We start from the raw sequence: 16,391 nt of genomic DNA on the forward strand, positions 1-16,391 counted from the left end.
ATATATATATATATATATATATATATATATATATATATATATATATATATATATATATATATATATATATATATATAATTAATAAAAAAAGAAAGAAAAAACTAGATAAAAGTATTCGGCTTCTTCACGCTTGGATCCAATGGTTCTGTGGAAAGTCCAGATCCTGCGCCTCTGTCAGCAGCCTTTTTCTTCTTCCACTGAATGACTGAACTCCTCCTCCTCCTCTCACTCACAACAGCCCTCTTTAAACTCCTCCTCCTCCTCTTTTTTTCGTCTCTTTCTGTTCAGACTTTCAACATACTGACAACAATGTGCGCACTCATACGTAGAGTTGTGATTTCTGTTTGCGCAACTCGTCAAATTCACTAAAAAACGTCAACATGTTTCCTCAAAACCCAGAGAAAATAATACGACTTAAAGAAAAACACCTGCTACTATTCGTTTTAAACAAGAAATGCTTTTATGTTTCATAAAAAGCAGGCCTTATGTTTATGTTTTTGTTGTTCTTATTAAACTTTTCTGTGTTGTTTAATCTGTAGTCGTAATAAAAGTTATTTCAGAAAACAGAATGCTTCACAGTTTAATATTATACACATAAATATTGATGGGTTTAATTAAGAACTTAAACCTGAAACAATGTGAGACAGAGCCTGACAACAGCTCAGATTTGATTAAATAATACAAGAAATAACAAATAAAATCTCTATTTTTTTCTAAAATAAGTAAACTTCAGTCACAATCAGTACAATTCAACTTTGGACTTATAAGTTTTAAGCTTACATTACCTCCAAATGTATTCATATTTTTAAGAGAGTTGCTGAATGTAATGCTTTCCATCCTGATTATGATTAAAACTGCAGGAGCAGATTGTTTCATTGCATGGCTTTAACTTGGATACATTTGGTTTTAGTTGTATTAAATTTGGCAAACTAACAGCTGAAATTATTTAGAACATAAAGCTTTCTTCTGACTTTATTCTGCCACACTCCTTTGCAAGAATTCATACTGATACCCTGTCTGTTTTGAGCTGAATGCACAATCAATTTTTGGTGCTTTTCACTGAAAATAGTACCAGCTATGAGAGGAACAACAATAAATCAAGTCAGAAATGTCAACCAGACAGTCAATCTACTAAAAAAAAGCTATTTGTCAAGCAGATTTTCCTTACATATAGATTATTATCGGCCTCTTTTATACCAAACAGCTGTGGCCCTATGCTCCCAGTGTGGGACAATACAAGGAAAGCCGTGGATGTCGTCACCAGCATTGTGTATTATTAGAGGCAGGAGAGGAGAATGGGTTTTCTGTGTCAGAATGAGCAGCACTGTTCCACTGTGAATGTGTCTCCACATGTATTCAAACAGCCCACTTGTGTGAATAAACGGGGAAAATGTGAATCGAGCGTCGACTCTGTGAGGGGTCTTTTTGTATCCGAAATGCATAAAAGAAATCTGAGCAAGTAGCAACTCCTGATTCAGAGTCACAAGGGCTGTCAGGTGGAGGATGTTAGGATGCTGTTTTGTCACCGGGGTCGGTCTTCCCACGTTTGATATACAGTAGTCACTTCTACGGCCTCTCTGAGTTCAGCACACGACTGAAACGTCACACCCAGCGTCACCGGCCGTCACACAATCAATCAGAATTCACTCGCACACACAGAGTGCCCATCGCTGCTCCCAAAGAGGGCACCGAGAGTTCAGGGATTACTGCACAGCCTCCCCATTCTCCTTGTGAGGAGTCGTCCAGTGTCAGTTTTTCTTCGTGCTGCATATCTGGCTGCTTTCCAGTTCCCAGGACAACTTGCCTCGGCGTCCACATGGGTCTGAAGGACTCTGGGAAGCCCAGAGGGGCAGTGGGAAGGTCTCGACCTCACAAGAACTCCAGCTGAGTCTCGAGGGGATCGGAGTGTCGGTCTCACAGGGAGGGGCTGATGTCACGTATCCAAGAAAACAAAAACCTGGGACAAATGTGACGACCGTGGTTCTGTCTGATGGATAACTATATGAGTGTAGACATCTCTCTTCTTCAGTGAGAGTCTGAGCAGCTGAGTGAACTAATGGCTTTAACATGTAGCACTGCTTTTCAATTCTGAGCCATTCATTTTTCAGCTTTTGTCACCAGTGTAAATGTATTTATTTAGCATATTGACCTCAGTTTAAATGTATTGCACACATTAAATGATGCTTTTCTTTTAAATATTTTTGATCGAAAGTTTTATAAAATATGCTCCTTAAGTTCAGTGCATTTTATTGCCGCCTTTTCCTAATTTTACCTTAACTCTCAAGAAACAAACTCCTGCACACAATACCAACATTTTCCTGTGAGTTTAACTGAGTGCTCCAGTGCAATTTTGCCTTTTTGGATTTATTTATTTTATCTTTTTTATTATTATTGTTATTGTTTTACTAAACTAGCAACAAAAATTCAAAACCTGTCAGTCTGATAGTGTTTTTGCATTGCTGCTTAAAGGGATATTTTTGCCCTTTTGAAGTGGAGTTCTGTGGAAAGGTTATGAACAAACAATATCTCATCTGTTGTAGATAGCTCTTTGAACAGCTTCAGTTTGGAGAAACACTTTGATTCTGACTGGTTTGATGAGTTAACAGTGGTTTGATCTGAACTAAGACTAAAGTTACTGTCATCTTAAAACAACTCCAATCTCAAAACTTTAATAGCGGTTCATACAAACAGTGTTTCATAGACCTTTACACTGCCATCACTTTCTTAAAACGTGCTTTGTTTTTGTTTGTTTTTTTGCAAAGAATTCTCTGATTATTCATGCGCAAATAGAAGCAGCAGCAGCTAGCTGTAGCTGGTGCAGCCTGGAGGACTCCTGGGACGGACATCATACCATAGCTGCCAGATTAAACATGTAATGCAAAGAGATGGTGGTGTAAACTGCCATTTTGAAACTCTGTTTTATAATTTTCTTTTGAGCCAAACATTGAAACACTTCTTCCAATAAAGTATTAACTGTAAAAATACAAACTATTATATTCCCATTATAATTTTCTCTTTTTAAGTTTCTGTTTATGTAAAATGTAATCCAAGCACCATGTCCTGATGACGTAAGTACACTCCATCGCATCACACTCTCAGCAGCTTGGATGTAAAAGTTTACTGTGGCAATGTATTTTAAAAGCATATCGACCATATCCTGCATTGTGACCCATTGTATCCCAGGCCCATCTTTCATTTCTCTGGAAGTCTAGTGACGTAGTTACACTCAGGAAAGCCTTTCACCAGGGTGGACACCTTTGTCGAGACTGTCAAGGGCTCTCATCTGTGTTTTAAAACAGCGAGCCACAAACAGAAAGGGGATAAAAACAGGAGGAGCGCTGCTAGCTCTGTTATTGCACCACAGTGGGGGAAAAAAATGCACATTCCAGGAAATCTCCCGCTTCCTGCCTCCAGCCTTCTGACTCCAGCGAGGCTGCTGTCCTCATACCTGACTGGCTGGGGAGCCCTTCTGCAGGCCTGCAGCAAGGTCATAAAAGCAGGCCAGTAAGTGAGAAGCAAGGAGAGGACACTTGGAGTAACCAGAAATCAGGTGATGCTGACAAAAATGAGATGCATGAAGATGCTGACTTAGAAATAAACCCTAAACATATGCCTGGAGAATCTTTGTTTGTTGCATGCGTGATGTCTGCGTGTTTATTTACAAGATAAGAAGGTTATGAGTCGGAGAAAACGTACCGCACTGTTGAGATCAACTTGAGAGGACATTATCTCGGATATGAGTGGGAAAGACTGAAGGGAAGTTCACAGCTCACCATGAAACTGAGAAGATCCATATTGACAGAAAGTCAAGTGTGACGCAACTGGACAGACTGGTGTTGACAAGAAGAAAAAAAGAACTAATTTCCTCATTTCAGACCGGAAAGCGAAGCCAAAAGTGTCAGTGACCGGAACCAGTTCTGTAAAATTATTAAACAAGAGTATGTTTTCTGCTGACAGATCCAAACCAGATGTCTCTCTCTTTTCTTTTTCTTTTGTCCTGTTGAATGATTCTTGTTTTTGAGTCTGTCTGTACAGGGATACATATGCGTTCAGCTTTTTCTCTCTGGCTTAATGTTAATGTGCGGTTGATGGATTTGTGTTTGTGCGGCATGCCTACCAGTAGAGGGCAGAGTTCATAAACCACTGTGTTTATCCAGAGTCAGCAGAGATTTTTGTGAGACCAGGCCAGTAAGAGAAAACAACAAAAAAAAGCATTAGATTTATAGTGGAGGGTCATGATGAGCTGCTATAACTCAATAAAAGCGTACAAACAAGACAATTAAAGTTTTAATGGGCCATTTAAGAGCAGCTAGTCATGCATTCGGGAAGAGCACACGTTTTAATGATACTTATTGATGCTGCGGACCAGCAGATGAGACAATGAGCAGCAGAATTTGCTGGAACTGCATTTTAGATCATTTCTAATAGAAATAAACAGCCTCTTTCAGCTCTTTTCTTTCAGTTTTTGTTTCATCTTCGGTCAGCTGAACCTTTTGTTCATTAAACCTTTTGTTTCCACTCTACCTCCTCTCTTATGTCTCTCATGTCTCTGCTCCCCTCAGATCTTTTGTCCTGGCTGTTGTTGAGCTCCCTCTTTCTCGCTCTCCCTCTCTCTGCTTGGGTGACATCATTCATTTCCAGTAAAGTCCAGGGCTGCAAACGGGGCACCCCTCCTCCTCCCCAGTGCAACACATTTAAGCAGTCTTAAAGGAAATAAGTTAAGTCCAGGTGTTTCATTATCACCATCAGGTTAACAGCACCATAGGATACATCAGTTTATATATAAAATGATGTGTAACTTTGCTTAAATGTAAGTCTGATGCTAAAATTCTGCTTGAAGAGATGATTTTTGGTGGGGGGGGGTTTGCGTTTAGAACAGTGAGAAGTCCCAGCACCCTCCCCCGCATTTGGCCTCAAGCCCTCTGGATCTAAGCCCCGTTAAGCCTGGAATGAATCGGTCTGAACTGGCTCGAGTGTCTGTCTGACCTCGTCAGCTAATGAGAGCTGGACCATCTGTTGCACAGCAAATACACGCAACCCCAAAAGTTGTCACACACCCAACAAAACAACACACAAACTGCAGCCTCACTAAAACCCCCAAAAATAAAGACTGAAAAGGATCAAACCTAAAGTCACCCACCAGTTCTGCACATCAGAATGTGCAAAATCATGTTTGTTTTTTTTAACCAACGTGCTATTTTAGCTGGTGTTTATTTTAGATCTTAGTTAGATTTGGGTGCAGATCTCAGCACAGTTTGTGTTTTCTTGAATTTAAAGCACATGGGGGAAACGAAACTGCACAAGTGATGCACAAAAAAGGCACAGATTGTGCTGTAATGCACAAACACGGTTAACACAACCTAACGCAGCAAAACCTGCAAAATCTGCCAACACAAGGACGGCGAGGGTCAACCATTCACATTCAAAAATGCACAACAGCTATCTAGAGCTTTGCCCAGTAAGACCTCACACACACACACACACACACACACACACACACACACACAGAGTCACACACATAACACAATGCCAGCTTGATCCCAGTCATGCGTCCTGGCTAATGCTGCATGTGCCGCCTGAGAGGGAAAAAGAGAATTAAGTGTGTGCATGTGTGTGTGTATGTGTATTTTGGGAGGAGACACCTTACCTCACAGCCTCCCACCCAAACAGATCTCCTCACATAGCTGCTAAACCATAAAACAAGAAACACACACACGCGTGCCACCATCGAGTGCACTTCCACTGCCATATGGTGTGATGAGTTTCTGCCCCAGTTGAGCGAGCTGATTCGGTGGTGTTGCGGCTCTGTGATGGACATGTGGGTGACACAAACAATCCCCGCGGTATTGACTTTTCACAGCAGTCCTATTATCTGAACTAATTAGGTCCAAGATCACAACCCCTGCAGAGCTGCAGGCAAGCGGACAACTCGACGAGCAGGGGGTCACACAAGACAGCAAACACCATCTGAAGTGTTTGACTGAATAAAGTGATGGCAGAACAGACGCACCGTACTTTGTGCAAAGGGATATCTGAGACACGAGAAAGAGCTGACTGAAGTTCTTACTGTGCCGTTCAAAAGCAGCAGTTTGTCTTGGTCACGTAAACTAGATATCATTCAGGTCAAAGGTTAACAGCAACTAGTCTCAGCTGGATGAATGAAGTGTGTTGAAATCGTAGTCAAGTCATCAAAACTCATGACAAGCAAGAGGAGTCAAAACATTCGAAGTGGAAACACTGAGACGTCACAAAGCATCAGAAACGTGAAGTTCTCTGTTCGAAAAGGCAAGGAAAGGGGAAGAAGGAGCGCTAACTCAGCTTTCTGAATTTCTTTCAAAGGAAAACTCAGCATCATCAAAATTCTCCATTCACCCCCCTTTCTCTTTTCTCCTTTTTTTCGTGCTTAAAGTAACTTCTGTTTCTGACGACTGGCCAGTTGAGGTTATTGAACTCCCCTGCTGGGTTTTATACCCGAACGGGTGTGTGGGGATAGTTAATATTCTCTCTGATTGGAGTTTTTATTGATCTGCCTACAGCCTAATTACATTGTCCTATCATTAGGAGAGACATGATGGTATAAAAAGGACATCAGAGAGTTTAAAATGAACTTAGAGCTGTATTATGTTCCAAGAAAACACTCAATGATGTGCCTAGTTGTCCTTTACGTCTGTGCTGTGGTTGCAGGAAACACAGTCATATCTATATTTCTTCACAAGTCCTTATGTTCAAAACATGCATTTTATTGCCAAGACTGTTTCTGTTTCTGTTAAAAACCAATTCCATGCAAGTTTTCCTGCTCGTCAGTCTGTCTTGTACTTCTGTGAATGAGCTTCTTGTCTCCTTGTTCTCAGTGTGCTGCTGACAACAAACGACACCTCGGCGCTCCGCCTTTGTCTTTGACCTGAACTGTGGACCTTAAAGTGGCCTATAACAGCACGACGGGGAGATTACAGAGAATAAATCAGTTCCAGTTAGTTCATAACCTCATACAAGTAGTCAAAGGTAAATTGAAAGGATGGTGTGAAACACCTGACACCTGTAAAGGCTAAATCCACTGTCAGCACAGAACACAGACTGAAGCTAATTGTCTTCGAATTTTTCCTTTTTTTGTGCGTCTTATCACAAGACTGTATGAACTTGCAAGATTTTTTTGACAAGAGGATAGTTTTAGATGCTGCTGAACATAAAGCCAAAGCATTTGACGGTTGTGTTGTTACAAAACTGACAGCTCTGTTCATCGTTACCTAACTTTGCGGAAAGTATTTACCCCTCTATATAATCATCTTGTCGTGCTCTGTTCCAGCTGAGAGGGCAATAATAGGTCGACGCTGTAAAAACCAGTCACAAGGATGAGCCTCAGACGACCAGAGCTTATGCAAGTAATCTGAGAGTTCAGAGAGTGCTCTGTAAGCTAACCTTCACTCTCGTCAGCCCCTGGAACAATTGGAGGAAACCGGGCTGTGAGATGGGGCGACACTTCGGACAGGATGTCAGATAGGCAGCGAGGAGGATGACCGACCAAACTCAAAACATACATACAAGCACCACACTGCAACAAGTGATCTCATGGAAATGGATGTTATCTTCAAAAAGAAAAAAGCTATTACTGCTAATTCATCACTGTACTGATTCAGCAATGCTGCATTATCAAACTGTCAGTTTGTTTCCGAACAATTTTCTTGTCAAAACCTGTTGCAGTTTACCCAAAATGTAGCTTTTCATGCCAAACAGTTAGCTTGAGCTCTTAAGAGTGTGATAATGACACACTCAGGGTCAAAGAAATAATTCAAGCACAATTTGGTTCACATACAGAACAGTGATGGATATGGAAGAAGCTGGCATGTCTAGAATGGGCACAACACGATATAAGTCTGGGCATTACAAGTGAAAAGATAGTGTTATCTGGCAGTTGCCAGAGTGTCTGATCGTTGGTCAAAAAGTGAGAGAAGGTTCAGCAGACTCAGAGGACACAGGTGTCCCATATTTGGTCTGCATGAGGTCGAATGGTCATTTTGTTCAATAACCCAGCATGTGGCTCCCAGATGTCACGGTGGCTCAGTGTTGGGATCAGTGGGACCAGAGGGCATCCACGCATGTCCATGAAAGTTACAGTCCACCAAGACAGACCACACCAAAGACAATTATTTTGTTTTAGTGTGCTAAGCATTAGCACACAATAAAGGTATTGGACGTTAGTGCCCTCCTTCCCGCCGTCTTGACGCATGGCAACAGCTGGGGTTTACTGTCCCATGAGTAGGCCAGAGCAGAGATGACTGCATTAGGAATGGTGTCATAACTAATAGCATCAACTGATTAGAAGTGGTGTCCAATCAAGTTCAGCTAATGAATCTTATTTCTGTGTTACCATAGATGAGCATTGTGTCTGCTGCTGCTGAGAGGAGAGGGTGGGTCATGTAAAAGATCCAAGTTCAGCTCATCTAAGAAGCCGTTTCTCTCTCCTTGAATATTGCGGTTTTACTCTGGCGTTTGTTCTTTGTTTTCACTTTCTTTGTTAACTCATCTATGCACATATATGGCCCATTGTTCTCAGTTGGACTGCTGACCCCCTTCCCCCACAGTGACCCAATAAGGCCCCAAGCCCCCTGTTACCCAAAACAGGACAACATGGGGACCAATGGATGGATGGATGGATGGATGGTACTTTGCAATCCTCACAAACAAACGGTCACCTGACTGCAGAGACCCAGAGCTTCCTTAGCTGGGGAACAAACGCATGTTGCATAATTGCGGTTTTCCGGAAATGTAAAATGACTAATTCATTTTTCCGGAAACTGAACTGTTCTTCCATAAAGAACCTGAAGGCTCCACATGTTTACAATAACTGGTTCTTTTTGTGACGATGTGTATAACTTGAATGTTGTAGCAACACGATTATGCATCCAAACCCAACTCACTGCTCAGTCCGGCTCGTTGCTCATGTCTGGATTCACATTTATTTGGAGATCATTTCTCTAGAAATCCTCCCTCCCACATTTTTTAAACTAGTCATCAATCTCTGCTCTTTTTCAGACTTTGTGGAACTAACCACTGAAGCCTCAAACACCATTTATTGTTAGTTTTACACAATATGTAGAGCTCTGGAACAATCTTTGATGCATCAAATCAGTGAGGATCCTGATTCTGGTTGATTCTAACAATATGAATGTTTAGAAAAGAAAAATAACTAAATTAATGTTTTTTGCCCCTTTTTGCTGTAATTTATCACCTCTGTTGCATGTAAGGTATTGTTCAAGGACGCTTCAGCAGCCACATTCCCAAAGCAAGCTTCAGTTGTGGCATCTACAAAAAAATCTATTAAAACATACCAAAAGATTATAATTTTAGCTTCATTGGCATGCGTGTAATCACCTAATAAATCAGAAGCAAATAAAGTGGATTGCATGTATTATAACACAAAACGAGCAGCATTTTTAAAATTGTTTTCTTCATTTGGCTGACACTTATCAATGTCATGTTAAAAGGATGCTGAAATAACTCGAGTTAAGGCGTTTCTGTGAGCGCCGATCAGTCAGCAGGACATAACTACACACACACACACCACACACGAATAAACAGTAAATCCAGTAAGCAGTAGTTATAATGAGTATGAGTTACTGGCTTTAATAAGACGTCAGCTGTTTTTCAGCCTCTGCCCAATGTTTATTGTCCAGTTTGAGTTATTGCCTAGTGACGTGTTGACTTATTGCTTTAAATTTAAACGAGGAAATTAAAAAACGAGCAAATCATGAGATAAACAACAAATTAAACTCTGGCTGATTTCTCAAAGATTTTGTTCTTTTTTTGGTGCATGCTGTGGAAAATAGATGGACTTTTTGGAGCTTTGTTCAAGCAGCGAGGCCACAAGTTCCTGATTTTACAGTTTTTATTTAGCCAAATGCCTTTCCTTTTGCAAGTTCACACAAGAGCAAATCTATTTTTTCCCGTCCCGTTGCTCTCCTTCACATTCTCTGAATCACATCTAGCAAACAGACCTTGGAGGAGCCACAAACACCACTCCTATCACCGAGCTTCGCTGCGTATCTTTAAATGCTTACAATTCCAAGCCCATTTTCTCACAAATCCCCCCCCCCCTCTGTGTCAAACCCGCCACAGAGCAGCTTGGGCACGAGACGCCCGACAACAGTGCAACACCCCCATACATCCCAAACACCCAAAAAGGAAGGCCACGCAGGGCCAACATCTGCCAGACTGTTTAAGGAAGCTGGAAGTACCTGTGTTTCCCTGAGGAATGAAAACAGATTTCAGTAGTCACAATAACTCTGCCTTGAGCGACACGTGCTGTACTGACCCAGTGGTGTGTGCTGCTCTCCGGGGAGCGAGGCTGGTACCTCTGCAGGGTCACACCTCCCTCCCCCTCCAGCAGCAAGGTGAAGTCCAGGTCGGGGCAGTGGGCGCTCGCAGGTGAAGACAGGAAGTTGGTCAGAGGGTACTGGGACATCATGCTGACCACCTGCATCAGCGGCAGGGATGACAAGGATGGCAGGACATACTCCAGTCTGGATGGCAGAGTGGAACGAGACGTCTTCAGCAGCAGGGTTTACAAAGAAGCTTTGGTCTTGCTGGTGATGAAGATGCAAGTTTTTCCTGAGGGCAAACTGGCTTCTTGTCAGATATTTTATTCAGTGTTGTTGTGGGTGAATGACAAGTGTCCTCTTGAGTTGTCTGCCCTCTCTCTTCCTCTTTTTTTCATCTCCTTCCCACTTCTGTTTCTGTTTTGCCTTCTTCTGTTCTTGATTTTTTTTTTCTTTCAGCACTCGTAGAGCTTAGCCTACCAGCAGCTCTCCTCCTCCTCTTTAATCAGTCTATTGTCTCTCCTCACCTCTAACATTCATCACATGAAGGGGGAGGAGTTATAACTTGGTGGCCCAACCCCCTCATTAAAAACAAAACAACCTTTCTGCTGACCAAAGAGAGTCTGAATGTGAAGAGAAGGGAAAGAATGACAGGAAAGCTGATATAGAGAGGAGGATGTTGCGGGAAAACTTCTAAGAATGACTAACAATGGCAACTATTTTCAAAGATAGATGGCCCAGTTTTTTTTGTTTTCAGCTCCCTTTCAAAGAAACATTAAACTCTCAAGGAGAGATTTCAAACATGATTTGCAATTTTATCACTCTCCCGATCACTTTTTAGGTTTTGCGATGCTTCAGAAAGTATTTTACCTGAAACGTGCAGGTGTTTAAATGTGAAATGACGTCGCAATTCAGTCCCTGATCCGCAGCACGGCTTGGAGGCTTGGAGGCTTTTTGTGGCACAAAGGTTAAACCACCCGAAATGTGCAACACTCACGAGCAGGGAGACAAAACACACGTCTGGTGTGTGTGTGTGTTTTAGATACTTCATAAGAACAATGCTAATGTCTTCTCTGTGGTCCTAGTTTGGATTTAAGATAAAGTCTGAGACATGGTTGAGGTTTAGCTGATTTCAGTCCAGTGTGTGTGTGTGTGTGTGTGAGAGAGAGTTTGTCTATGGAGTAACTTCACCAGATGCTTGATGACAGGTGTCAGTGTTTTTCTGGTGGCTGTTTATTCACCACAGAAAACCGGATGCGAAGTTTGACTTTATGCTGAATTTCTAACTGTAGGAAGCAGCTTTCATAACACCTTGTTCAACATTAACTACTGAATCTACGGTGTGTTTTAGTGTGTGTGTGTGTGTATGAGAGAGAGTCAGAGCTCTGCCTGGTCCCAGATAATCCTCTTCTCTGTGTTTCACACATGACTGACTCTTGTTTCTGCTCTGTAGCTGATCACACACACACACACACACACACACACACACACATTGTGGAGCAAAACTCCTTGTCTTTGTTTCTCCTTGTGGCGTTTCAGACGTGTGTTTAATTCCACATTATTTGATCAATCTTTTTATGGATTTGGCACCAAAATCATGCTGTGAGCCAGTTTGTTTTGTTTTTTTTTTAAAAAAGCAGTTGTTACTAAAATAAACCTGTAATTCTCAGTATTTTGGGTTGTGTTTAGGTCAGTTTCACAGATGAAAATATCTGAGTTGGTCATTCCAATAATAGTTTGGCTTGAATAGACTAAAAAGTCAAATATTTACTGCAAGGATCTCATTTAGAAATGCTGAGCTCAATTTATTTCAGCTTTCCGGAATGTTTTTTAAACCTTAGTCTCTTGTTTTAGTAGCCTTAAACTCAAAGGAACAAAGAAGTTAAGCTACAGTTTGTGTCGAGTATAAGGTTCAATAAAACTAAAGGGAATATATAACTTTTACATCCCACTGAATCATTCAATAATCTGGACACGTAAACAGGAACAATGTCCATTTTGTTGTTAGGTTTATTGTGAATTATTTAGAAATAACTTCAGTAGAGCTGTTTCTAAATTATAACTTTAAATGTTGTGTAAAATGTCAGATTCATGCACTGATTTACTAAACATTTCAACATTTTACTATAATAAATGCATAATTTAAACACTTTTACAAGGGCATTCTGTTTAAGTGTTTGGAAATTTAAAAAGGAATGTTTTTTATTTTATTTTTGACAGTCAGGTTTTTCCCCCACAAGCATGTTTGATGATACTGGTACAGGTATTTTAATAGTTTAAGGGTTTAAGGGCTCACATTTGTCACATTTTTTGTTGTTTTTTGGGGGGAGATATTGGTCCTAACTTATTAATTCAATATTATTTATGTTGTCTTTTCAGTATCTTTATGTAAAGCATTTCAAAAACCCAGCATTTTTGGAAAACACTGTCAAAGTTCAGGACTTTTTATGGTACGTAACTACTGCTCTGGTTTATTATGTTGGATGTTACGTGAAAGACGCCACCTTTTAAATTAAAGGTGCAATACATTTTTAGGTTTGACATGTAATTCCCGGCACAAAGGCGACATCGAGCTCCCTCAGCTCAGCCGTGACTCACACCTTCACTGTGACAACATTCCTTTGCACACTGATTACTCAGAAATATAACGAGGCTCGACCTAAACCGTGTTTATATTTAGGAGGTGATTCACGGACGGGGCTTGGGGATGAGGAAACATAAAACATTAAAATGCCTCTCTAATCAAACCAGATAAATTTGAGCTTGACTGAAGTGTGTGACGGAGGAGGCAAAGTCATTTGTCCATGGCTCTGTGTGCCTGCGAGGGCTGGGAGGGGGAAAAGAACACGGCAGGCAGGAAGAGTGAGTAAACATGTTGCCTTTTCCTCTTGTGGTCTGGATGAACTTCCAGTGAAACTGCATCCTGGATCTGTTACCCCCCCCCCCCCTTCACACGCACACACACAAAACTTCCTCATTTCCTGTTCATTTCTTGATAAACCTCCAACTCTTCTAACTTCACTCTAACCCCGTGCACTGGTCCTTAACGAACTGACAGATAACAAGTCGGATTTCATTAAAAATGAAACAGTGAGATTAGGAAACTGTCTACTTTCTTTTCAGTCTCTTATCCTCCACATCCACCTACACTTCTCAGATTTGACTTCTCTGTGTTCCCGAGCTTGTCTTAGTCATTTTCCCTGCCAACATGTGTGTGTGTGTGTGTGTGTGTGTTGACACAGTCTCAGTGTGGTCAGCATCGGTTTACTCAGCTGGGAAGCCAAAGCTCTCCACACACACTCTTTTATACACATTACACAGTCGGGCTTTCCTCCGCTCTGCTCAAGACAAACAACATCTCTGTTTCTTTCCCTCTCTTTCTGCCTCAAACAGTGGCTCACAAAGGGGGACGTCTCAGCTGAATCCAGTAATAAATGCCGTGTGTCTGAGTAAAGAGAAGCTTATGTAAGAAACAAAGACCGTTGTGGAAATAAGCACGTCACTATTATGTTTAATTCTTCTTTAAATACTATTTAAAGAAGTTCTAATTCTACCAACAATCAAGTGTTTTGTTACTCAGGGAGAAGCCGATTAGGTATTTTTTTAAACATCTCTTCAATTTGTGAAGAAACTACAGCAACTGCAGAAGAATGAAAAAGTATAAAGTACATTTGCCAATTATATGTGCAGCAGAAAAGGGAAAAAAATTCAAACTTGTCAGTAATAGCCGAAAACAAATACGATGATGATAGGACATCTCAGTTTAATGTCTCAGATTATATAATGAAACATATTTTTCATTAATTGAGCTTTTCCCGTATTTGACATCTCAGCACTGCTCTCTGGTGGTTCACAACAAAACTCAACAAAAACAGAAATAATTTACAGGAACTGGTATAAATGTCCTCTTCAGTCCTTGCCACAGATTGTCATGAAGCCTAATAATATCACCTGCTGAGTTTATTTATTGTTCATATTATAATTTACTTTGTGCCTTGCCATTGACTCCTCCCTTCTGTTGATATTTCTTCCTTTGTCTCTCACACACACTCACAAACCCACACCTAATGGCAGAAGGACTGTTTACACTGAACAGTAACTTATTATAAGAGGAAGAAAACAAATTTTCTCCTGATTACTGTCAGAGAAAGAAAAGAAAAGAAAGAAACAAAGGAGAAACGTGTGCCAAGTTACAACATCAACAATTGTAACTAGAAATAGCATTTTCTGCATACATGAAGAGTAAATACTGGGTGCTCAGGGACTGCTGAAGCTTGCTGAAGAAGCTGAAACTGAGTTGTGAAGCTAAAAGAAGCAGAACGTCAGCTAAAAGCCAAGGTAGCACAAGGGTAGCTAATAACTAAAAGTAACAAAAGGCTAACTAAGAGCTAAAGGTTGCAAAATGCTAGCTTTATGCAGCAAAATATCAAAATGTTCAATAAATGTATCAAAAGAATAACTGGCTAAAAAGATGTTTTTGAAGGAATTGAAGATATTTCTTTGCATTTATGTGGGGAACTTATTTGTGCATAAAGTTAAATATTTTAAAAACTATGAAGGGTTACACAAACCAGAAGCCATTGTACTCATCTCATGAATGAACTTTTTGTTATATGAATGGCTAAAATGGCAAAAAGTATGGAGAAGTTAGAATGCAAAAACCGGAAAACAATAGTGTAAATGCTGACTCAGCATTCACACAATAAATATGATTACACTAGGCCTTTACTCCGCCGACTGAAGAGCTCGTGGCAACGTGGACGTATCAAGAACCTTTTTGCTCCCGTTCCCTTTCCTTTATGTTTCCAAATTATGTTTAAATAAAGTCTGTTTTTGTATTCCGTTCATACATAATTGTGCATAAGTGGGAGTTCATTGACGGGCCAAAGGACACGATGTTACAACAGAGCCGTTCGTCACCAGCGTCTTGAGCAAAGCGCCATTGAGTCACTTCTCCCACTTATGCAACAATGTCAGTTTGTTTTATTAAGAATCACCATCTTGTCAGTAAACCCGAAAGATCACCAGCTGCTCTCTGTCGTGACTAACAACCCTGCCTTTTCATGCTTTTTGCATTTCAAATGCATCAAACAAATATGCAAAATAAACCAAAATTTGACATTTAATGTCCATAAAAAGTCTTTTCATGTGAGTGCAGTTGTTCTGAATGTCTTCAAAAACAAAGATGGGTTTTGTCTGTCTTCGTGTGTTACTCTCTGACAGCAAAGGGATGCTTTACAAACACTTCAATAATCCCTGTAAGCAGATGATGTCCTTCTGAAGTCACAGCAACTCTTCCATCTAGATTCTGATTTTTGTTGCTTTTTTCGTCCACTTGTTTCTTTCAATCCAGCCCAAGTTCATAGACGAGCTTAGCAGGTGAAATAAAGGCTTTAAATATAACGTTTAGAGAAAATATATGAACTAGAAACACAGACGCTTTCTGGGAGGAAGCAGGACTTTAAAGTTTTATTTGGTTAAACGTGCTACAGAGAGAAACAAACGCTTGAGTGTGTATCGTCGGGTTTCTGAATCTCAGGGCGTGAAAGATAAACCATCTGCAGCCAGATGTCAAATTTAGGCTTCCCCCACTGGAAACTTCGACATAATCCCACGGAAAACAAACTAAAGTCAAGACGACTCCCAAGAAAAATGATCAAATCCTGAACTGTGTCCAGTTTTATTAAAGATATTTAAACTTTACTGATAGTATCAGGTGGAGTCAGTGGACACAGCAGGAAAATGAATCAGAGCTGCTGCTCTTATAGCAAATATAGATTCATAAATACACTTAAAGATGAAGCTGGTGTGCTTGCAACAAAATAAACTGCAGTACCTAAAACACAGCTGTCATCTAATTTTGTATGTTACTGCAGGATAATACTGGACTTTCAGAGACATTTGAATCAACGAGCGGTGCCGTAACATTAGACAGGCTTTTTCAGTGTGATGGGGTGCAAAACCTACCCATGTAGATGCTGATGCAGCGTAATCAAGCTATAAACAAGGTGCCAGAAACAGATGAGTCGGCAAAATCAAAACACAGCCCATTTGTCCGGACTTTAATGTCTTTGTTTC

At 40.7% G+C, this 16,391-nt stretch overlaps 1 protein-coding gene across 1 annotated transcript in view; it reads right to left on the reverse strand.

Annotated features, from left to right (window-relative positions):
* Window positions 1-10,796, reverse strand: part of rgl1 (ral guanine nucleotide dissociation stimulator-like 1) — a 25,411-nt gene extending 14,615 nt beyond the window's left edge. Inside the window, exon 1 of the mRNA XM_017407437.2 lies at window positions 10,310-10,796. Coding sequence (XP_017262926.1) covers window positions 10,310-10,477 — 168 coding nt within the window. The 5' untranslated portion in view covers window positions 10,478-10,796. The remainder of the gene's footprint in view (window positions 1-10,309) is intronic.
* Window positions 10,797-16,391: the final 5,595 nt, after the last annotated feature.

Source organism: Kryptolebias marmoratus, linkage group LG24 (genome assembly GCF_001649575.2).
Source record: "Kryptolebias marmoratus isolate JLee-2015 linkage group LG24, ASM164957v2, whole genome shotgun sequence".
NCBI lineage: Eukaryota > Metazoa > Chordata > Actinopteri > Cyprinodontiformes > Rivulidae > Kryptolebias > Kryptolebias marmoratus.